This window comes from Calonectris borealis, chromosome 2 (genome assembly GCF_964195595.1).
Source record: "Calonectris borealis chromosome 2, bCalBor7.hap1.2, whole genome shotgun sequence".
Classification (NCBI taxonomy): Eukaryota; Metazoa; Chordata; class Aves; order Procellariiformes; family Procellariidae; genus Calonectris; species Calonectris borealis.
The window spans coordinates 115,891,622-115,915,677 of NC_134313.1; the positions used below are offsets into that span (position 1 = coordinate 115,891,622).

At 42.9% G+C, this 24,056-nt stretch overlaps 1 protein-coding gene across 1 annotated transcript in view; it reads left to right on the plus strand.

The window, feature by feature from the left end:
* The window catches only part of ITPRID1 (ITPR interacting domain containing 1), a 44,662-nt gene extending 21,662 nt beyond the window's left edge, over positions 1 to 23,000 (plus strand). Inside the window, 6 exon segments of the mRNA XM_075143036.1 lie at positions 15,309 to 15,394; positions 15,765 to 17,273; positions 20,835 to 20,962; positions 21,804 to 21,915; positions 22,610 to 22,969; positions 22,971 to 23,000. Of these exon segments, the coding sequence (XP_074999137.1) occupies positions 15,309 to 15,394; positions 15,765 to 17,273; positions 20,835 to 20,962; positions 21,804 to 21,915; positions 22,610 to 22,969; positions 22,971 to 23,000 (2,225 nt within the window).
* Positions 23,001 to 24,056: the final 1,056 nt, after the last annotated feature.

Sequence of the window (24,056 nt, forward strand, 5' to 3'; positions counted from 1 at the left end):
CTGAGTGTTTGAGGTCCCTGTCTGATGCTTTAGCAGACCCCTCTGCTCTTCCAAGCAACACCAAAGCTTCGCTCCTACTCGGTGAATTATTTGCCAGACTCAGATGACCCCTTATTCACCAACTCTCAGATGCCTAGGAGATAAGTCAACCAGGAGACTGGAGATAGTGGCTCTGCAGCCACTCTGTACGCAACTCAACCAGGACTGTGCAACCAGGACGTTCTGGTGGCAGCCTGGCCTCTACTCCATCATATGAGTCTCTTATATCACACAGACTAACACCACATGAGCTGACATAGCATTGAATCATGTGTTAGAAAATAAGTTATTTGAGGAGTCTATGAAAGGATTAAAAGCAAAGCTGTTAGACCAGATGTTATGCTGTCATTTGGGGCAATCTGAGATTGGATCCTGAGAAGCATTTTCTGGCAGGGGTGGTGGTGTTGGAGGAACGGCTGTTCAGGCTCCACAACAGGGAGCGCTTGGCCTTGCTCTCTAGTGACCTTTTCCAACCAGTGTTTAGAGCAGGACTGGCAGTTGTTTTTTTTAAATGGGACAGAAATTTAATGTGAAAGAACGACTAAGTAGCAAGTAGCAGATAGCAAGGTGAAAATTTGGTGAGCCCTCACCTTTTGAGGACTACATTATATCACTTTCGGGGAGCCAACACAAATAATTAAGCAACCCAATTTCATACACAGGCATCTAAAAAAAAATTCAGATATCCAGTGGTGCTGGTCATTCACATATGCCATTGGTTGGAGTGACAGCTGGATTTGCAGGAGTGAAATCATGAGCCTGTGAAGGCAGTGACGAAGTCCCATTGACTTCAGTGAGGCCAGTGTTTTCATCGAAGTGTGCTGGGTTTTCTTGGTAAATGCTAGAGCTGAGTAAATGCAATGGAGTATAGAATGAATTTCTCAGTTCTGGAGGGTTTATTTTTGTTTTCAAATGATCTGTAAGCATACATTTGCTGTTTTGCTGGGAGTTTTTTAACTGTGTAATAGATTGCGTACCTATGGCATTCAACTGCACTTGCCACGTCTTCTGGCAGAGTTCTGTGTGTGCAGCCTGTCAACACCTGGCTCCGGTGACTTTTGGGATTTAATGTCAAGTTCTTCTTGCTATTCAGACTGTACGATTTGTCACCTGAGTTACAGGAGGTTACTTTGATTTTGTTTTTTCATGGTTATCTTGATCTTCATGAACAAAGATGAGGCCCCGTACAAGTAGTCTTGCTTATTGCAGTATTTATACAAAGGATAGCAATTCCCCAGGACCAGTGCAGTGAAAAACACCATTTTGACAAACATTCAGTGAGAAATTAAAAAAAAAGAATGTGGACATAGCCCAGTGGGGAAAAAAACCAAAACATAATAACATACCCACAAATGCTTTTTTCCTTTCTTTGTCCATCTCTGAAAAATGACTGTGCTATTTAATGATGAAGGGCATTAGTTAAAGGATTTAGCAGATAGGTATATCAATCACAATGTAAGGGGAAAAAAATAATTGTATGCCCTGAATAGTCTTTTAAGACATAGGAATAAGCATGTATTTAGTCGTAATTTCATGACAGAAAATGCAGAAAGTAATTATTTGTTTTTAATTCTGGTAAGACTGTCATCCAGTTAAGTGATCAATCAAAATCATACAAGTAAACTGCATTTATGTAAGATTTATGCCTTTGCAGAATCATAATACTATTTTAGAGTTTTGTTTAAACACTGGAATATCTCTCTCTCTCTCTCTCTCTCATTTTAGTGTCATTGATGCTTGGCCTAAATTTAAAGTGGAGATTTCCGGCTTCTTGTTTTTGACGGGCTTTTTTCATGTTCTTTCTCCCACTGCTCTTAAATGGCGTACCTCTCCATACCCATGGGAGTTTTATAGCGACTTCAACTTGCTGTGCATCATGGAAACAGTCTAAAAATTGCCGGTTATGAACGTAACATTGTTAGTAGTGAATAATACCTAGCACTTAAGAAGGTTCCTACCAAATTCAGCAGAATGTGGCTCAGACCCATAAGCAGGGGTCCTCAAGTAGGAGCAAGTGGGAAATAGAGTCCATCAGGAGCCTACACAAGGAAAACCTCAGCTCCCAGGAGAGCATGCCTGAATTTAGATTTGGCCTCCAAATTCCCTGGGGCACAGGCTGCCTATTTTTCAAAGCTCATGCAGTGCCTGATACCGTAAGGGTGCAACCTCATTTGGTTGTGGGCTCTGCTGGAAAGGGTGTGAGTGATGATGAAGATGTGAGAGCCTGACATGACCCTGCTGAAATGGGAGCTTACCTGAGCAGGGAAGTGCAAGGTGCCCACTACGAGAAGAAACAGAGAGAGATAGGAACAGACTGCTTTGCCTAGATGGAGCGTATTAGAGACGGGTGACTTATGGAAGTACTTGTCCCAGTGGTATTGTCCCTTGGCTCTGTAGCCTGGCCTCAATTTTAGTCCAATTGCTTAATTTTCTACACTCCCCATGAAAGCCAATTCCCTGGCTGCTGTGTGTCTTCTTTATATTTCTCCATAATGTAGATTCTGGCTGTTTAACTGCAGTAGGCTTTATGATAAGCCTTTTTTTCCCTCTCTCTTGGCAGAATGCTGAGACTTAATTTTAAAAGACGCTCAAACCCCCCAAACATCCCTGAATGACTTACAGGGAAAGCAGAGTGCTTTCTAGCTCTGTTTTAAAAAATATTACAATCTTTTTTATTAGGCAATTTTATCATTGTTATAAATAAGTAATTGTACTGGGGAGAAGGGATAATCCTTATTTAATTAAATTCATCTATACTCCCAGGTTGGCAGCAACCAGACATATGTGAGACTAATACCCACAGCCTGCCTGTATGCATGTGCAATTAAAAATTCACTCTACAGTAGCACTGGCAGTTTAGTGTTGCTTTTGGCATTTACAAATTCTTTTATTTTGTGACTTTTTTTTTACCATACACATATGCTGGAGCAGATGTTGCTTATTTGTTGTTTATTCAAATCTGTAGGCTCTGGCAGCTAACTCCATTGTTCTGTAATGAAGCTTTATTCACTGTCCTGTATTAGGACCCAGCAAATGCATGACAGGCAGAGTTAGCTCTCAGCAGGAACTACAGTTATTGTCCTTACTTATTGGCTGTTTATATTCTAAAGCTCACAGTTGAGAAAGCTGGCTGGGCAGGGTAAGGGGCTGGGGATGCTGTGTGCAGAGGAAAATTACTTGACTCCACTCACTGTATCTTTGCCCTGATGAGGTGCAGGCTTGCATGTAAACTCATCTGTTGCAGGGATTTCATATTCAGCACTTGAAAAATAGAGCTGTTCTCCCCCTCCACCCCCTCTTCTGCCTTGTTCTCCCCCCCCACCCCTGCTGCTCCTTCCTTTTTCAATTAGCCTTTGTAAAGCACTGGGTTTAACTAAAGGATGTTTCAATGTTGCTCACCCCCGTTAACTCAGCACGTGCCTGAAAATTCATTAGCAGCAACATCTATTAGGGAGGCATCAGAAGTCAGTGTTATTTTGGTGCGCGTTGTAGTCACCTGCTCCCCCTAACTCCTTATTTACTTCCCTCTCCCTCTGCGAGGCGGCCACACACCCGAAAGGCAGGAATTCCTGCACGGTGCTGACCCAAGCGGACACGCCGCTCCCGGGCACTTGAGTGCCAACAGAAAGGCATTAGCCTGCTGGAAAAGCCCTTGGTAGCCCATGAGGCAATCAATCAGGGAAGTAACCACCTCCATCTGGCTCACTGTGACATGGTAGCTCGCTACTGAAGCGCTTGTGATTCATCTTGTCCCAACGAGTGGTGCCAGGGATTGCATACACCCAGTTTTTGTGGCAGCTGGGAACGTCCTAGCTTCCGCGCACGCTGAGCTAACACATTAGCTCCTGTGACTTATCAAGTAGCAATTCTTTCAATTATCACACCTTCACTCCTCCTACTCACCAACTCCTCTGATGGTTTGGCACCATGGGAATATTCGCAGAATGCAATTGGTATTTCTTTTAATTGACTGAGTGCCAAGAATGTGAATCCTGTTTATTATCCATTATCCATTGTAAAGTCTGCCTGCAACTGAAGGAGCAATGTCTTCAAAAGTGCAAGAAGAAAAGGCATGTATAGTTCTTGTGCTTCAAAGAATACAGGATTTTCCATGTACCTTTCTCTAGTTTCAGTGTTAAAGAGTGAACACCTATTTCATATTTCTTATTTGCTGTAGTGTTTACATAACACTTTTTTTCTTCATGAATAACAGTGACTTTTAGTTTTAAGTACAGATTAAAGGTAAGGGAAAGACAAAGACATGGCCAAAGGGAAGACTTGCTAAAGTTGCAATCAAAATCAGGAGCTGAACTTAAAAATGTCCTACAACTACTCTTGTGTAGATACTGCCTGACATTTATGTTAAACTTTGGCATTGGTTAATGATCACATACAGTCACCAAATATGAGTTCTTCCTTCATAAAACATGATGAATAATAGATCCATAATAGACAGATCTCTCTTTGCAACCATTTTATCTTCTACAGGTGACCTGGCACAAAGGAGACATCCACCTTCTTTAGCCGCTTTAGGTTGCCTCCGTTTGTTTTATGATGCCTCAGCCCATATTTTTCCCATCTTCTGCACATGAACCATGTAAAGGCCTTCTTATTGGTTCCCGTTCCTTACATAAGGGATCTGTAAGTGTGAATAAGAGGAGGCTGTATCATTTTAATGCATTTTGTAGCCTGAAGAAGTCAGAGGGAAAGTCCTGTCGTCCCAGAAAGAAGCAAAGACTGAAAGAAAAGAGCAAAGTGAAAAGCAAAGTTGTGAAATTATGAGTCTTCAAACCTTCCTGCATCTTTTCCCTGTACAGAAACATCCTGAGTTGTCTAGTTCGCTCAGAGAAGTCTTCCTAGAAAGACAATTTACTTCTGCAGCTCTTGAGAATACCCTGGCTGCTTCGCATTGCCACAGTCCTCCTTGATGTTTGTCACGCACATGCACCTGTCTAAGTTCAGCAATGGATATAAAGATGGAGACCCAGGAGGTGGTGACGCCACGTTCAGCAGCACAGAAACTGGATGGGCAGCAAAGAAAGGAAGCCTGGCAGGCTTTTGAAATGGCTTCTGGGAGGTTGTACCACCCGCCAGTGGTGTCAGGACACGCTGCCCACAGTCCTCAGGTCTAAGCAGCCATCCCAGGAGCTTTGGGGGGCTATATGATTTTCATATGTATGAGTACATTCCTAAAAGTCATTGCACATTTACAACATTTCGTGGCACGTATGTGTCATATTTTAGGTCCTACTGCAGCAAGCTGATTCATCTTAGTGGGAAAGGATATGCACATACTTAAGGCAGATGGCCCAGTGAAAGTTACAAAACCTGCTGTTGTTTAAATCTTAGGGGGAAAAAAATCATAAAACACCTTAGGTATCCAGGAGGACAACGGAAAACTTTGACAACCAAATCCCTAAGAGATACCGGTTTAGACTAACAGTGATAGCCTTTTAAACAAGAAAACTTCTGAAATGAAATCTAGTTGTGCTAAAGTTGTGCTGAGATCTTGAAAGGTCTTTTCTAGTATTTCCTCCTCTGCCTTTTCTTCCCGCACCCTCAACAGAGCATAGGAGGATCAGAGCCTTGCCTGTGCAGTCACGGACCTCCATGTTGCTATACTAATTTTTCCAGTTGACAACCTGACCCTTTGAACCTTGCTGCAAAATTCAAAATCCCAAATCCTAACCCCATGTCCAGCTCAGGCTTTGAGGCAGCTTTGTAAGAACGCACATACTTTTTCTGATGGCACCACATTGCTTTGCCATGGCCGCTATGAGAGTGTTGATTCCCCTCACTGTCAGTGACACCTGTGAGAAGGGGACCTTTGATGTTATCCTGGGTGTATTTTTACGCTCTAGAGAACTTTGATTTCTTTACGGATGAGAAACACGATTCCTATTCCATAGATCTTCTGCATACTTGTCAACTACAGGCTGATACTTAGCATTTCTCCTCGGGAAAATATCACTGACAAACAGAGGTAAGCTTACTAAGCCTGATGCTCTTAGACCCCCCGAACACAGTTTAATGGCTATTACCATGGAAACAGAGCTATTATAATTGACTGTTGATCTCTACAAAGTAACACCCAAAAGCCGGATTCCTGTTCTGGCCTCCCAATTGCTTTGGGCACTGCTGACCAGGCAGAAGTTGCAGGACCTAGCAAAAACATAGGGGCTTTTCACTCATTTTTCTCAAAGGTCTCTGTAAGGGTTGCTGGAAGCCATCCTCCCTTTTGTGAGGTGCTCTCCCTTGCAGAGAGCCCTATGAGGCTCCCTGCAATCTCTTATTTTTTATTCATTATCTCTGTGCAGCTGCTACTGGGAGAAGTTGTGATGTAACGTGATCTACAGTGTAGGCTGATGACATTCAGCTCTACCTCTCATTTTCATCAGAAGCAGACACAACCATCACCCGTCTCTCCCGACATTTGGCAGCGCAACGAATCTGAATTAATGACAGTTGGCTGAAGCTCCCTTGAAATAAGATGGAAGTGATACTGACTCTCAAGGAAAAGTAGGAGGAGGACCTGGCAAAGTTTGAAGCTGTTTCATCAGCTGAGGGGAGATAAAAGACCATTGTCAAAGTGACTGCAATTTCAGGTTTTGACTAGATTCATCACTACTCCTAACCTCCCAGACTGCAGAAACATCATTTATCACGGAGAACTGCCTACAGTGTTCTCTCTTTTCCTGTCAAATTCAGCTCTTAGATTACTCATTTTTACTTTTGTCATTTCTAGGGCAGTGTGTTCTTGTGTAGGACAGGCAGGAGACGACGGGAAGCTCTGACTCACGGGGAAGGCAGACGCCTTGCTCCCAAGCATGGCAGTTTGCAGGGGTGCGTCCGTCACTCTCGGCGACAGCGTGGGAGATTCACAATATTGATCTATATTACCAAACCTGACCTTTGTCTCCATCTACTTTAAATACTTTCTATACCTCCAGCCAACCTATTAAAGGGGGTTTCAAGAGTCTTGCACCAAATTGCCCTGGGGATCTTCTGGAAAGGGGCAAAGGTGGAGACTTCTGGATCGTGAACCTTTGTCACCAAAGCCCACAGACATCAGTTCTGACCCTCTCTAGAGAGGCACAGGGTGGTTCACTAGTGCAGAAAATTACATCCTTTTCAGTGATGTACAAGGTAGAGAACATGCTTCTTCCCTTGCCCATACTCATCTCTGATTTGGGTGCGGAGGAGGGGAAATGAACATTCAAAAAAATAGTTAAAATGGTCTCATTTTTCTTTAATGAGTAGCTTAACAGATTATATCAGCTAATTCAGTTCTTCTCCAAACCTCCTTCTACACACGAGCTCAGGACAACCTGTAATGCAAGAGAGTGAAAGAGGGAGCCAACCCACCCACCCACCAGCCCCAGGCATTTCACAAAGGAGTATATTTATACCTGCTGTCGCGGTGCTGACTGTAGTGCGCAGCAGATGTACTGAAGCTAGTTTTAAATGAGTAAATATGCGCACCAGCTTTAAAGCATGCTATCATCTAGTGCTGGTAGCCGTGGCTGTCTAGCCACAGCATCGGAGAGCTGACAGTGCACCCTCTTACCCTGCTTTTCAGACAGGTTTTGCAACCTGGGCAGCACTCCAGGCTGCTGTGCTCTGCCTGCCGGCTGTGCTGTGCCACGAGCATGCTAGACTATACACTGAATCTTAAGCCGAAAACTTGGCTGGAATTTGGTGCAAAACTGCTTTTTTCCTCGGGTGTTTTGGAGGAGGACTGAAGCTGAATGCTCTGACGATAGACATAGATTTGCTACCTAGCTATTTCTGTCACGCTCTGGGCCAGCGCAGTTTGTGTCTTTGATGCTCCGTGACCTGGTTCCCTCAAGTGCTTATGGCTGATATCCGAAGAGCATCTAGGCCAATGTCCTCCCAGGGGGATGTGGGTACCCAGAGCTCTGTGGGGAGCCGGGCCCTGGGCGAGGAGCAGGAGGCTGGGCAGGAGGACGTGCAGCATGGTGTGTGCACTCCCAGTGCCCCTGGAGCTATGCACGTGTCTCCTGCTAACGATGGCTGTGACAGCCAGACCCTGTAGGTAACCATCTAAAGAACTGCAAGGCTGAACGTAGAGATGAAGCAAAATATTGGTAGCTGTCACACGACATATGTGCCCGCCACCTTTCGTCCCCCCATGGCCCTGTCTCACCTCCTCGGGGTGCAGCATACATGCACTCGTGTCCCACATGAGGTCGTTGCAGTCGTGGGGACTGCAGGGCTTTCCCACCTTGTTCACAATGAGTCTGGCTCCACCCCCACAAAAAGAAAAGTATACCTGAAGTCCTCCATATGCCAGTGGTACCCAAAGCAATGGGGAGAACAACATTGCAGACTGGGTGAGAGCTGAGGTAACTGGGGTTTGACAAGCAGAAGGAAATACCTCAGAGAAACCAGGTTTTGTTCACTTTGTAAGCTCTCCTGAGCATAGACAGTTCTGTTCCATTCATACAGCACCTAGCAGCATGGTGGGGCACAATTAATAATAGAAATTGCTTTATGTAGAGCTTTTTTTTTTCATATATTTTCACCCAGTCATACTGTGTTAGATGGTTGCCATGAAATTCCCCTTGAATTCAAAGGGAGCAAGGGATAGCTACACTTGTTTTGGAATAGGAACTTTTGCTGCATCTGGTGCATTTTGGGGTGCATTGTGTGCTTTCAAGTAATATGACTAGTCTAATAAGATCGTTTATCTAATTTTTGCTGTAATGTCATTGAAAAATAAAATTTGCAGAAGGACACCGAGAAAAACTCCAGTTTTGTTCTGGCCTTTGGAAACACAATTTGTGGTTTATGTGCTGCTGCCATCTGGTGCTTGTTCTCCTGAAACGCAGCACAAAACTGAGCTGTAGCTGTACAGGAAGGGGTCGGTGCTGCAGCCCCGCGCCAGTGCCAAGCGGTTCTGGGCTGATCTCTCTTACGGGCAAGTTGTAGAACGGTGTATTGCATTTGGCTGGAGAATAAATATAAAATAGATCTCTCTCACCTCAGATTGCTTGTTCATCACCATTTCTGCAACGTGGAAAGTGAATCAGTTGTTATAGAAGTTGTGCAGGGATATTAAAAGAAAGACTAAGAGTAGACTTATCCTTTGGGATTTCAGTGGCACTAAATGAAATGTTTGTGTTCATAGTCAACAGCCAGTAATCGCTGCAGTTGCCTATGGGGGAACTACTTCTCAGACTAAGGAAAGAGAGCACAGTATACTGGGAACGAAGCAGATTTTATGGAACATTACCATAGGATCAAGTTTTGCCATATACATGGGAACTGATATAAATAATAATGTTTCTTGTCCCAAAATGCTGAAAGTTGTACAAAATAATTTCTTCTGGTGCACCAAGGTTGAGTGAGCTTCAGAAAGTCCACTGTTCTCAATAACATCACTTTAAAAAAGGGTTCTTTGTGGCTTATGCAGCATACATATTTTCAGGGGAGTTTTATTAGCTCTTAGTGGCCATATAGTAGAGTGTGATACTTAAAATTGATGGTGCCTATCCTCTCCGAGTAGCAGGAGAGCGGAGTAAGCTGCAGCAGTTCTCCCATCACGGGACTGAACCATCTGTAACTGTGCCATGCAGCTGATGTGTTCCTCTAGCACGTAGCCAGCTCATCCTGCAACGTCATTTTGTGCGATGCCATAGGCAGGACAATGTTATTAAGGATAACATAAGGATTTACTGATTTGCAGAGCAGGTAGTGTGAAATGCCTAAATAGGAAGGATCTTGTAACTACTCAAAATTAACCTATATCTATTTTGAAAGTACTGTTTGAAAATACATTTTTCAAAGTCCATTTCTGTCATGCAGGACAGAAATTCTTGGGGTTTTTTGCCTTGTGTGTTGCAAGGTTTTGGAGAATCAGAGCTTTCACATCTTCCACATGCTGCCGCTAGAGCCGTAATGCTGAGCAGCTTTGGTGGACCGAGCACTTTTGAGTATTTGAGAAACAAGCACAAAACATCCGGAATGTAATAAAGTATCTATTCAGTTCTGGCACTTCTGGGGACATGGTGTCACCTTCATTCACTCCATCCCTTAGTGCATTTGACTAACTGTTGAATTCAAGTATTGTTGAATGGGCATGATTCTTAAGTCCCAATCAGTGAGATATTTGTGTCTCCATTTAATTCTGGTGTGGGAATATTATGCATAGACTTAAGCCTGGATCTAGTTTCCCTGCTGAATTTAGCCTGAGTGTTTAAGCTGTAATGAAGTTAATGCCTTCAGAGTTTTGTGTGAGAGACTGCAAAATGCCTTTGCTTATACAGTGAAGTGGAAAAGTCTTATTCTAAGTCCTTTAGGCTTCTTTTTCTTTTACAAAATACTTGACTAAATTGTGGCTTCTCTGCATTATTTAGTCCCATGTATGTAACAGATAGTTTTAGAAATATTTATCCACATCAATGTCTAGCAACGTTCAAATAGCTACAAAAAAATCTAAAATTTGAACAGCATTGCTAGGTTGCAATTGGCCATTCTGCTTTTTCCTATGACAGAATGAACAGTCCAGATTTTAATTTGGGAATTTAAAATTCAAATTTGCACAAATGTTCTTGCATTTGAAGTTTTTGTGCCTATGGTTCCCCACGTACTCAAATGATGTAGAAAAATAAATATTGAAGTACATTCATCGATGTTAATGTGATTCAAAAGACATGCAAAAAATGTGCTATTATTTACAAGCAGTGCAGTAGCTCTCATGGCATCTTTTGCAGTTTGCAAGTATTCTCCAGGCTGGAAACTAGAGAGAGGTTGTGTTTTTTGCAGCCAAGTCCACAAAAAAACAGCTGCAGAGTCTTCAGAGGAATGCAGAACTGTACTCCAGCACTTATTTTTTTACGAATTAGGGAGTATTCTTTCATTAATGGTGAAACTAGGAGCCAAATAGTTTCAGAAAGTTCCTGCACTGATGGTTGCTGAAAATGGAAGCCACTGTATCTGCATGCAAATAAGGGGAGAGAAAAAGTCTCTTAATGAAGTTGGATTGATCAAGTAAAGGGCTGGAAAGCTGTGGGACCTTTAGGATTTGCAAGGCATGTACTTTCTTATACGATACAAAATGAAGCAGAAACCTGATTAGTAAGTTCCTCTAACCTATTTTTATTTAAAATTCAAGCAGAACAGAAATGGGATGCAGGAGCTAAACTCTCCCAGTTCAATTAGCACAGAAAGGCAAAGAGCCAAGGTTTTCCTCACCAAGGTCTTCAGGGGCGATTCTCAGGTTCCCTCTTTCCAGCATAGCCAGATGTATTCTCCGCACAGGGCCCAGAGTTGTAATTTTTAGTTCATAGTTGAGTACTGGTCTGCGTCTCTACTTCTTCTCCAAACATACTTTATCTTTCCTGGGTGTGATGCTCTGCATGTATTTGCAGAATCTCTGCAGGTTTGGGTGTCTCCACACACTAGGAGAACTGAGTAGAGCTACATGAATAATGGATATTTTGGTTCAGTGGCTGAACCAAATGATCAGGGAAAAATGCAGTTTGAGTAGACTAGAAAGGAAAACATGCTTTACTTAACGTTCCGGTGATTTAACCCATTTTTTTGCACCTTTCTTCTTCAAATTAAAAAATGCAGTTGCTTTCAGAAAAGAAAAAAAAGCGCATTTGAAAGAGAAAGGTGAGAGCATTTTAAAAATGTCAAAATAAACTATGTAAATTTTGGGCAACCTGTGTCCCTCCTAAAGACAATCTTCCAGTTGCTAAAGGACTTTAGTTCATTTAAGACATAAGGAATTGTTGCTGTGAAGAAGTGGTGTCCCTAGGGTGACCTTGGCCACTGCTGAAAGGGCTTTAGATGCTAGTCCATTCTGAGACAAACCACCACCAGCATCCAGCTTGGACATTTTCAGAGACCTGGTGGATAGAGGAATTTGTCCTAGGAAACCTAGCAAAGACCTGCTTTGGACCCCTGCAAAAAGTCAATCTCCTAGTAGAAACTCAGGCTATGGGTATCCTCGCTGGGCATTAGAACCTGCCGAGAAAAACTGTGCTGTTACAATTGGCAAGCTATATCAACATTACTGAAAATTTCACAAAGAGGGAAACTCCATTCCTTCTCAAGACAGCATCAGGCATGGTCTAATTTGCAGTCTCACTTAATCGCTGTTTGGGATACTAGGAGGAAATGAAGTGATAGATTGGCCCACTCTTCACGCAAAACACAGTTTCCCCGGTATGCAAATGCTGCCCTCCATTATGCAAACATTATTTGGCTCTGGTATACAGACATTAAACCAAACTATATTTACATATGTTGAAACTGAGCTGCCTCAAATTGAAAAGGCTATCATGTTTAATCTAGTTTCGGCACAGCCCCAGCCAGCACTGCGACCTGCCTTCCCGACGCAGCCCTGCTCCACGTTTCTCCTGCGAGCATGTTGTTCAGCTTGAAGTCCTTGTAGGAGCACTTTGACAATCCTTCATAGCTTTTTTACATCACCTAGAATTGGAGGCCCATATTCATTTTCACTAAGTCTTTTTTTAAATTCAGACTTCCACTGAAATCGAGGGAATTTTGACTGGCTTTGAATAAAGTGTTACAGAGTCAGAAAAATATCTCATCCTTTAAAAACTCCTTATCCTCACCTGCCTACCTTCGTCAGGGCCTGGCACGCTGGGTAGGATCTTGCAAGTCAGTGTGGGATGTAATGATTAAATTAGGTATCTGAATGTAGTTGGAAAAGAACTGCAGCTCAGACCCTCAGAGACATCGCTTTGCACTGGCTATATGGGAAATTTTAGCCTTTACTCCAGTGGTATCAGTTCATTACACATCTAATATGTAGGCAGGTGCAAATTAGACACCTAACTCAGATGAAGGTGATTACTTGGTCTGAGGACAGGAAATCACAGTAACAAGCACAGGTGAGCTATGGTTCTCCTCCTACTATACTTTTCTTCTCTTTTATAAGTTTCTATTTTGCTAACATAAAAAATTGTAGAAACTGGATTTATGCTCAGAATGGTCATTAGGTCCTATTATATTTCCATTTCAAATACATATACAGACAGCCTTTCAGAGTAGTTTGAGCCTTGATTTATGTACACACCTTGCATGTTTAATCAATGAGAGCCATGATAGCAGAGCACACACCACACCTCCTTCCAGGGCAAGTCCAGGGAGACACATGGAGGTCCTTCTCTAGCCTAACTGTAGTGATATTAACTTGGTCTGCAGACATTTCATCCAGACTTCAATGTTTCACCTTGTGCCTAAATATCAGCCCGGACTCCACTTCACATGTTTTGGGTAGTTCCCTAGCTAGTGCATGAATGTAAATGTGCGTGGTTGCAATACACAAACACATTTGGAACAGATGCATCGCATTTATCATAATAAATGGGTCAAACCTGCTACAGCCACCTGGTTTTGACCAGGTCAGAAGATGAATTCTAACCGCATTTACTCTTCCATTAAAAGTTACTGGGTTTTTCCCTACACGTGATTTCTAGTAGCATGCCAGCTACGTTGGTATCCTGCATGTCTCAGGAGAAAAACTGGCAGGCACAGTAAAACACTAGGTGAGCAGATAGTGTGGTCTTCTAACTCTGCAAACTTTAAAGCCTGAAGGTCAGTTGTTATGGTTGTAGGATACAATTGAGTATTTGAGACTCCAATAACTTGAGTTTCAAATTGGTTGGAACTACAGCAGCTGAAACGTTTCAGCTTTTCAAAATTTTTCCTAAGCCTTTCTTTCTTCATTTTTATGTATGGAAAACTATAGGCCAGACTGACACATGGGAAGCAACAGCTGGCAAAGATGCAAAGGGTAATTGAAATAGCTTTAAAAAAGTTTAGAGAATCTGTAGAGCCGTCTCCCTGGGGGAGAAGCTGAACCATGATGCCATTTGTGGGAAACTGCAAGGATGAGTTTTGAGACCACCCACAAAACAGGCAATTTTCAGCAACATCACTGCAGATTTTGTAATGTGTGAGATGGGAACCACATATTTCTCACCCGAAATAGGAAAGTGACTGACGGACTGATATGCTGATGATGATACCAGGACTGACAATGCAAGTAATTATTTTAAAAACCATAAAATGATATCTGGTTTTGATTTTAAGTTGTTGCCTACAAATAGATTGTGTGATTTTCATTAATTGATGCCCAGGATACATTTAATAAAGCCCATAGTCTGTTAATGTGTGAAAACATAATGTGTAGACTTTTTTTTTTTGCATTTTCCAATTCACAGAAATGAGAATTAATAACTCGGGTCTGCTAAGTGAATTGTCATATTTTCATGGATATAACCAGAAGATAAAAAGCTGTAGGATTCAGTAGTGGTTATGTATGCAAGGAACAAGAGAGGAAGTGTATCCAGAGTGTCTCAGTCTCCATCCCTTCCCTTCCTCAGCAGACTCCCTCAGCCTGCTCCCTCAACTATGCCTCTGTTTTTGTGCCAGCTATCTGAGAATGAGGGCATTATCTGAGGATGAAGTGCAAGTTATGCAAGGGTTGAGAGGTATCGCGAGGTACAGGATAACTGAGGGTTTACTTTCAAGCATTTGTGCTTTTAAAGAGGGTTGGATTTTTTAATGAAATCAGCTAGTTAATGATGTGTAATTTATTTCATTGCAAAAGTTTGGGTAAGAATTGATTTAGCCAGATGATGTGGCTGCTAGATTAGAAACCTTCTAGTAATCTAGAGTAAAATGCAGTAAATCTAGAATATCTTCTTCTTGCCTTTATGTCTTGCCATGCAACCCTACATCATCTCTGCTTGTTACTGTGTTTTCCTGTCCTCGGACCAAAAAACAACAAAGGTGATACACGGTGCCTCAAAGTAGAGACAAACTGGTCTAGGGAGAGGCTACAGCAGCTCCCTTTCTCTGCAGGAGTCACCTGGTTGAAGCCACTGAAACTACGTAGGTATGAATGAGACTTGGTCTGAGCCAGTTCTAACAATCAAAAGTCAACATTTTCAGCAAAGGAAAACAAGTGGTTGGCTGCTTTATAGGTTATTTACATTGTGTGTGTTGTGTGAATATATCAAAATCTGAAATCTGCAGTTGATGATTACACTGGTGAATAAGTCAACGCTTAGTAACATCAGCAATAGTTATCCTGAGCACACTGTTATTTTTTCTGGTTGTAGTAATATTGTGGATTTCTGGCCAGGATCAAGAATATTTCTAGAAATGTACACTTAAAGTGCCCCTGATTAGCTCTATGTTAATTTTGGCTGGGTACTGCTTTCTGTCTTTCTTTCTAATTTTTCTCATCCTTTTGTTTTCCCCAGCAGAGGTGATGGTGACAAGAACAAGCAGCTGCCAGTCAGACAGCAGTGGGTTCATGGAGGAGCTGCCAGAACCTGTAGTTTTGCAAGTAAGAGATGAGCAATAATCGTCAGTAAGTCTATGAAAACTCTGTAACCCTGGTATAAGTAACATAAAAAAATAATGGAGTTGTGAAAGGTTCATGAAAACAAATTCATTGTCCTAGAAAACCTCAGAAGGCGAGAAGCTTTCTCAGAACTTTGTGCAACCCTTCCACCACACTAATGCAAGATTTGTGCAAGGTTACAGACATTAGAGAAGAAATATTACAAGAATCTTTGATTCTTTGGTTCACTGGGTATTTAAAGATGTATTTAAAGATGTCCTAGGGGTGCCCAGGGCAAAATAGTTGTGGGCAAGCCAGTGTGGTAGAACAAACATAGTATTTCAATTCCTCTTTTGTTTTTTTCCCCCTTCAGAATGCATCTTTATCAGGAAAGATTAATTTTACTTCTGATATCCACAATCAAGAAACAGTTCTGTCACACAGGACAGTTTTTCCTATGTTAAATCAAAATTTTCAACAAAAGCTAGATGGTTGTGTTGCTAAGGTCTTCATCACAGCTTGCGAGAGCATTTTGACAGTACCTAGATCAACGAAAGCATGCAGTGACCAGGGAGAAGAGACTCATCTGCTGCTGACTGCAGAAAATGGCAAGTACCAGGCCTATAATGCCGAGCCACAGACTTTTGTACAAGAAATGTTATGTGACATGGACAAGAAAGAGGATAAAACTGGAAGAAAGCAACTGGAAAAAGAGGAGTGCATAAAAAAGCATAGTCCTTGTTTTCAGGGTGATACTCAGGATGAAGGAGATCCTAGCTCCTCAGAATTTGATCGTCATTTATATTTTAGTACAGAACACAAAAAGGTGAATGTAACCTTCATTGAACTGAGTGATATAAACCCTGCAGTCATCAGTGAGAGCAAAATCAGAAGCGAAGATGAAGGTGAGAGGCGTCTGACTGAAAAGGGTGTTGGAGTTGCATATGATGAAAGTGCCCATCGAGGTCATACAGGACATGTTAAAGGACCATGGAGGGGAGTGGAAGTGGTCAGCAAAGATGGTACGCTGCTTGCAGTGAATGAGGTGACAAACAGGCAGAAGTTCTGCAAAATGGATGGTGATTCAAAAAATACAAGATGCTTCCCCAAAACGGGGCTCCCAGAAACTCTGCAGCAGGGCTCAGCAGCGCAAAGTGGGAGCAGTGCCGCTTCAAGATGTTCTCTGCAAGTATCTTGGAGGCATCCCTCCTGCCTAGCGGAAGGGCCTGGATTAAGCTCATCTGAAGGTCAAGAGACTGGTAGCGTAGGGGAGATGTTAGATGCCAACAAATCAGAACAGGGAGACACTGTCCAAAATGGTGAAATGGCTTCTGCTCCTCTGAAATCTGTTACTGTTCAGATGTCTTCAGGGCTGGAGTTTACTTCAAGGGTGAAGTGCACAGGGCAAAATGGTCCTGTCAGTGAGAGCCTTGCTAGGGAAGATCTTGTGGACTTCTCTGACGTGTTAGTGCACCACTCTGAGAGTGGTCCTCTCATACGGTCAGACCCAGGGGCTTTGAAGGATGGTGTGAAGCAGACCACTGAAACCTCCAGCCAAACTGACATCCATGCCAGGAAACCCAGGTGGCCACCACTGCTTCATCCATCCCATAGTCATCTGACAAAATCAGCCTCTCTTGACACCATGCTTTGTGGCAAATACAGGTCACACTACTGGGGTGAAGCCTCCGACGCTGGGGGTGCGCAGGGCAGTTGCTGCTGTCACTGCTGCTGCTGCCACGGCTGCTGCCGGTGGACCTTCCCCATGGGTGTCTCTCCCCATCGCCCTGTGGGCTGCTGCTCAAACCATGCCTCCACCGAGCTGCAGCTCTTGAAAACGCTGAAGCTCCTACAGGACGCTGCAATGCGTAATCTTGCTCCGGTGAGTAGGTTTCTTCATATGCATGGGCAGCTGACACACTTAAGAGCTAAATGCACAAGCTGCCTTTTCCTTTTCTCTCCTGCCATGCTCGCTTCTTTAGTGAGACATATCTTGGGAATGTAACTGAGAAAACGGATGGGGAAAGAAGCATTCCCTTCTGGACAAAAATGGCAAACATATCTGTGTAACTTCAGTTCTGTTGGGCTGCTTCTTTTAGTAACTTATGTACATCAGTTCAGTCTTAAAAGGTTACTGCGAACTGGGTGGCAAAGTTTACAGAGCTGAGAGATGAGAATGAGTTTCAGTGAGTTCCTGTGAATCCGCTGAGTAACAGTAACTGAGTAACTTACTGGACTGCAGAAAATGCAAGGTTATATGATTTAGTGTAATCCTTTTTTACTAAGAACTCATTTAGGTTATATTACTTAGTGTTTTTTAAAGACTAACTGTGAACACCCAGATACATACCATAAGCCCAACTGCTCTAAATCAAAGTGAATTGTGACTTCTCAGAGCCTCAAGCCATTTTACCATGATAGAATAAGAAGGTGGCATTAAATCTAAAGTCCCAGTAGGATGAATATTTGCAATAAAAATACCAATAGTAAAAAGTCACCAGATTTTTATTTCTTTGTTCAGAATTGCTGAGAGTTCCCAAAAGTTGTGAAAGATTTGGGGTGTGTTGGGGAAGAAAGCAAGGAAGGGAGTCAGGAGTGGCTTTTGCGTCCTGAGAAAAATGTGGAAGGAGCAGCAATCTTCCTGCTGGTTTGCAGGAGTTTCCATTTTTCCTCTTCTCTTTGCTCTTCATAAGGAAATGAAACTTGAACTGTTGTACAAATTGGGGAAAAAAATTATTAGATAAAAGTTCCAGAAAGTGAAACTGGTGAGTTTTATGCTGCCACATCACTGAATATATATATCTGCCATGTCTTGTCTTTGAACAGCATATTGGAAAATACGCCTTTTGCCAGCTATCTTGCTGCTGCCACAAGATGGCAGTGAATCAGTGCCTTATGCTGAGTGGGAAGCCTTTTCTCATTGATTGACTTCTATTTTATCCCTCTTCTAACGGGGGTTAATGGTGACTTGTCTCCTCTAGTCTGTGGACAGGGAATGTGGGAGCAACAGGCTTTGCACCGTACTGTTTTCCAAGGTCTGTTCTTAGGGATATGGCTCCATACCCAAGTCACTGTGCAGTAAGTGAGTGAATTTACTGAATATTAGCCACTCTGTAGAGATTACAACTATGCCTACTTTGTGTTTTGTGTTAAAGGTAAGGTAGTTGCTACATCTTTTACTGAGAAAAGCTCGCTCAGGTTACGTCCCATTTACCCAGGGCATGCATGGGGAATGCAACCACCACGAAGGAACTGTTAAACAGTAAATTTGCCCTGTTACATGCACTTTACCTTAAACAAGGTCTTGCATGAGATTAGGACTAACTGTTCCTCCCTCCATCCTTGCTGAGCCTGAACTCTGAATAAATCTATGTGAACTTGTGCTCTGCGATATGCTCAAGGAGTCAGTGCCAGGGGAGCTGCCCATACCTCATCTACAAGGGCTGACATGACTTTTTACCAAAACTACACACATTGTGCCTCTTGTATCTTTTGCATGGTGCTTTCTAGTTTTTGTTAGCCTTGAGGAACCAACTAGAATTTTTTCAAGTGGCCCATTGACTTCTCCCTAGTGACCTGAATGACAGGAGCTCTTCAAGCTCATTTGGGCACATTTTTTTGATGGCTAAAAGTCCTCGCTCTGCTCAGATTTGGCAGTGGGTAGAAGAAATCATGATTACTATGTAGGCACTGCTCACTTGCACCCCACACACTCCCATCTAGGAACGCTAGGAACACTAGGAAAACTGTCTGAGGATCAAGATTAAAGTTTGGGGTGGGGGGCAAATGAGCAATCAACCAACACTTAATCTGAAGGTGCTCATAACACATCTGTGGGGTGTGATTTCTGCCCCGACCCACAGCATTAAGAGCACCAGCTGAGCTCCACATGGACACTTAGGAGAGCTCATCTCCGCTGCAGTCACAGGACTGGCCCTATCAAACCACTATTAGTCTCTAATCAGTCCTTTCTGGTGCAATCCCATGGCTGTTGGGGCTAGATTTTTTAATGTACTGCTATGGGATGGTTTCTCCCTGGGTTACGCACAGCAGGAGTGTGCCTGACATAGTAGCTGCATTGAAATGGAGATTGAGAATGAGGTTTCTCAAATGCATGGGGAGAATCTTTTGCCCTCCAATTGAGGCTGATCCCTCAGCAGAGAGGGCTTCCTCATGTTTCAGTCCTTGCTGGAACTGAGGGACATATTCAAGCACACAAACATGAAGAGATCATCAAAGGACATGATTGCAGGAATCCAAAAAGATCAGGCATTTCTATGCTTTGCAAATGTGTCTCTTGTTCCTATTAGTTACAGTGGTCAGCAGTGGAGTGCAGGTTTCTTACACTGTCTTCCCATGGCTTAAAAGAGACCAAAATCTGCCAAGATGGGAACATGCCAACTTGCACTTGGAGCATAATAGGGGAGCATGCTTTCAGAAGGCAGACGGCATTGTCTCCGAAATCATTTGGATGATGCTGTCTACATTACTGCCCCAAACAAGATGTGAACAGTCAAGGAAAAGTCTTTAATGTGGCTAGAAACTTAGAGATTTCGATGTCACTAGTGGGCTGCAATTGTATTAGTCCTGTGCTACAAAGTAGTAATTTGCAAATCTTCTTATAATTTTTCATGTACCGTTCCTGCTCATTCATCTCCCCTGCCTTGAGACATTCCCGGTGTAGATGGCTACATCAGGGTAGATGCAGATGATCAGTCATACTAGATACCTGCTCTCAGTGAAGAGTAATTCTCTCAGTCATGGCATAGATACTCTGACCTATTACAGATGTCTACTTTTGGATCTGAACATTTGCTCTGTTGCAGTACTTGCATGTACATCTGTTGCAGTAAATGTCTGCATTTGGTTATATAAATCCAATTCTAGTTTCTAATTGGTAAGAGATGAGAAATTATCAGTGTAACACTTAGCAGAAACCATCAGGAAAGACACTTTTCTGTCTCTTAGTTCTTATATATCTTCCCTCTCTCCTTCTCTCCCTCTTTTTCCTTTTCAAAACAGTTGCTAACTTCCAGTGGACAGTAATTTAACCTATCATTAACCCATAGCAACTCATCCTGCTTAAATATAATGTCTGACAACAGTGCAATAACATCAGAATTTGGCACATTGTGTCAGGTTTTTGATCAAAGTCCTTTTCCTCTTCAATGGCAAAAATTAAATTCTCACCGGCTTGAGTAGTGCCAGCACTTAATCCTACATGGTTTAGGAGAAAACGTGGTGACTGGGATGCGAGTGATGCACCCGGTGCAAACTCACCTGAAGGGCTATCTGGACTTCCATGGCAGCTGCTCACAGAGTCCCTGTTGTGCGGGTAAGAGGAGGACCCATGCCGTTCGGGCTGTCAGCTTCAAACGCACTTGACATAGAAGTGCTCAAAGAAAAGTAGTAAAGTGGGGTATCTTCTTGCTTTTCTGTGTAGCGTACCCTTCATGAAATAGAAGCGATGAAGAGCTCCTGCCAGCGCTTCCAGGAGAAGCTGGACGAGATTGAACAGCACCTGACCGAACAGCAGGTGCTGTTTTCCACAGCGATGCCAGATGAAGGAAGGTAACGGCAGCCCAACACACTTACCTAAATCCAAAGCTAGCATCAACAACAGCCCGTGGGCACATGCAACATGTCTGGTCACTTGTGTTACCACAGCACTTCTGGTCAGTGAGGTGCAGCTGTGGGCATCCCGCAAGTGGAGGAGAAATGTATTGTGTGATGTGATTTTTGCTCAGAGGAAAGCCAGCTTCTCTCCACACTGTTCAAGGCTCTTAAACACGAGCCTTTTGAAGGGGAAGACTGTTCCGCAGATGCAGGCTAGATTTTTAGTGTGCAGTTACTGTGTTTTAATAGCAATAGGAACACAGGAACAGATCTCAGTCAGCTGGAGCTCAGTGTCCCAGGTCAATGCTGGGTTCGGGGAAGGAGGTGGGAGCGATCTCTGACAGATCAGTCCCTTTAGGCCATGTACTTAGTGCTCATGATCAACGGGGTGATGATACAGGAAAAATTGAACTAGCTTTTCATGGACTCAGCCCAAGTTCACAGGGATTACCAAGAAGCCTCAGGTTCACAAAAAGTTACTAGGGGCCTCCAGTTTTGAGCTGCCTGAGTGTAGGGCATTTCTGCAGTTTTTGTGCTGGCGATAAATCAAAAGTGATAAACCTGCCCAGACTCAAGCTGGCTCTGCAACTGCAATGTGTTTAATCTTGCAACTGGGATAATCAAGGAAATGAGAGTCAAGCAGACAAAGGCTGTTATTTATTATTTTGTAAGGTATCCTGTGATCATGCGTAAAAACAAGACCACAACGGAGGCAGATACAGGCGTTATGCTGGGGCTGAGGAAGAGGAGGGTATTCACTGCTCACTCGAGTGTGCCTTCACTACTGTCCCTACAGGGAGGAAGGCAGACACCTGCAACTCTTACGGCAAGCCGTTCGTCAGGAGGTTGCAGAGCTGGAATTTTGGCTGAATGATGAAGCTTGCCAGGCCAGAGAGGGCATCCTTATGGTACGTTGCACAAGCCACTGCTCTCGGTCATGTGGGGAGAGGTTAAAGTCAGTCCTGCTGTTGAATGTTCAAAGTGTTAACTCTGAGGTACATCTAAATAAACCTTTCAGTGCCAAGAATAGGAGGATTTCTGACAACAGACTTACAGTTTACATCTTTGACTCTCTTTCTCTTTGACGATGCTGCTTGAGCTCAACCACCCAGGAGAAGTGCCCATACATATAGAAGTGACTGTACTCTCCTCTGCTCTATAAAGGTCCTGTGATTTCCAGAATAAAGTGACAGGCAGTCAGCCTACAGAATTACTGATAAATGGTTACTGGTCTTGTTCTTTTCTGGAACAGCTCTCCGTTTGATAAGGCAAGGTAATGAAAACATGATCGGGGGATCAGTTACTTTGTCTTTGATTCTTCCCTGACAAACTTGGGTTAGAGGGTCAAGACTGCAATGGTCACAGATTGAAGTCCATTTGGAGATATTCCATTAGGCAATTAGATCTATCTGTTGGAATAAAATGTTCTTTAGGCCTTTCTCCTCCTTTTTATGGCAACATCTCCGTTGCCAGATATTGCATATCTTCTTTGGACCAAGCAGAAGAAGCAGGCATGCCTCATATACTCTTGTGTATCCTGCTTGATTCCTTTTATTATATTTTTATTACTGCAATATGCTTTTCCTTCTATTTTCTCTGCAGCAGCTGGACCAATTACTAGTAGAACAATCCCATCTGTTTTCCGAGCTCGGACTCTCTGATTGGAAGGGAGAAAGAAAAGCCCAGAATAAACAAGCATTTCCAGATGCTGCTGACACTGCGCATCCTCGAAGTGGGTGCTCAGAAATGGTGCTCCAAAGAGCTCCCAGCAAAAACACCACAGCGACAGGCTCACCCTCTGCCCTGCAGTCGGGGGCACCCCCGGCGCAGTTTCCCACCAGGACAACACCTGAGCCAAATTCAGCCGAGGCTGACCCACAGGAGCTCTCTACCAGTAAAAAGGAAATAAAAGGACCTCCTCAAGCAAAAATGGACTTTAAGGCATTTTTACACAACGTAAGGAGATGCTTCAGTCTCATCCTCAAGGTTTTAAGTGGAAGGGATTGCTGACCTGCAATGCGGTTTTACTATTCTGTGTCTCATTGCTGCAGCCTTTCCCACTAAGCCGTGCGTTCATCCAAAGGGATGGAGCCTGTGTTTCAGGGCACTTTCAGTCTGCATAGGCAACACAGGTAGAACTGGGACTGGACCTGCCTTGATATTTCTCAGTAAGCTGTGGCAATGATCTAGATGCTCCAGAGAGAAGAACGTATAAATACATGGATGGTATTTGCCTGGCTTGCTTGAACTTTGAATGCAACTGTTTGACTAATTAGTATATTCAACCCTCTCTCACCATGTGAAATTAGTAATTTATGGCTTCAGTTTGCAGAGACAATTATCCCGTTTTACAAGGGCAGTCAAGGCAGTGAACTGGAAGGTTTGTTGTTCTTCTGAAGAAATTCAAAGTCAGCATTTCTGACTGATCTGATCTCACAATGTAACCGTAAAAAATAGTTTGCCTGCCTTTCTGAGTATAAAATATGCCTAGAAAATCTCTTAGATAGATGCCTTATCATTTAATGGTCTCTTCCACCAATTTTTAAAGAACTGATCATTCTCTTAAATGAACAATTAGGGTTAAATTCTGCATAAACTTCATGTAAACACCATGGGAGGGAATGCTCTTTATTGTAGTCTTATACTACTTTCTGGATCTATGTTGATATTACCACCGATATTATCAAGCAGAACCAGTTTCTTTAGTGCACAATTCAAAGAATGAGAACCATAGGCAGGGAGGAACAAGGAATTGAAATATTTGAGATCATGTTTTGTCATCTTTTGCATCCATTTCCTTTTAAGAATAGTCTTAGTAATTTTCTCAAGATACAAAGAAAATAACATTTTTTTCCCTTTTTTTCCAGTTGAAGAAGTCTTTCCGAAATTCTTTAGGTAGTGATTCAGCAGAAGGAAAAGACTGACGGAGGACAGACTGATGGATTTTCTTTTTAATAATTGCGGCCTTTTTCCTGAAATGCATGGTATATCACAGAAACAAATGAACACAATATTGCATTACAGAAGGTTCTGGTCACAGCAGTTTCAT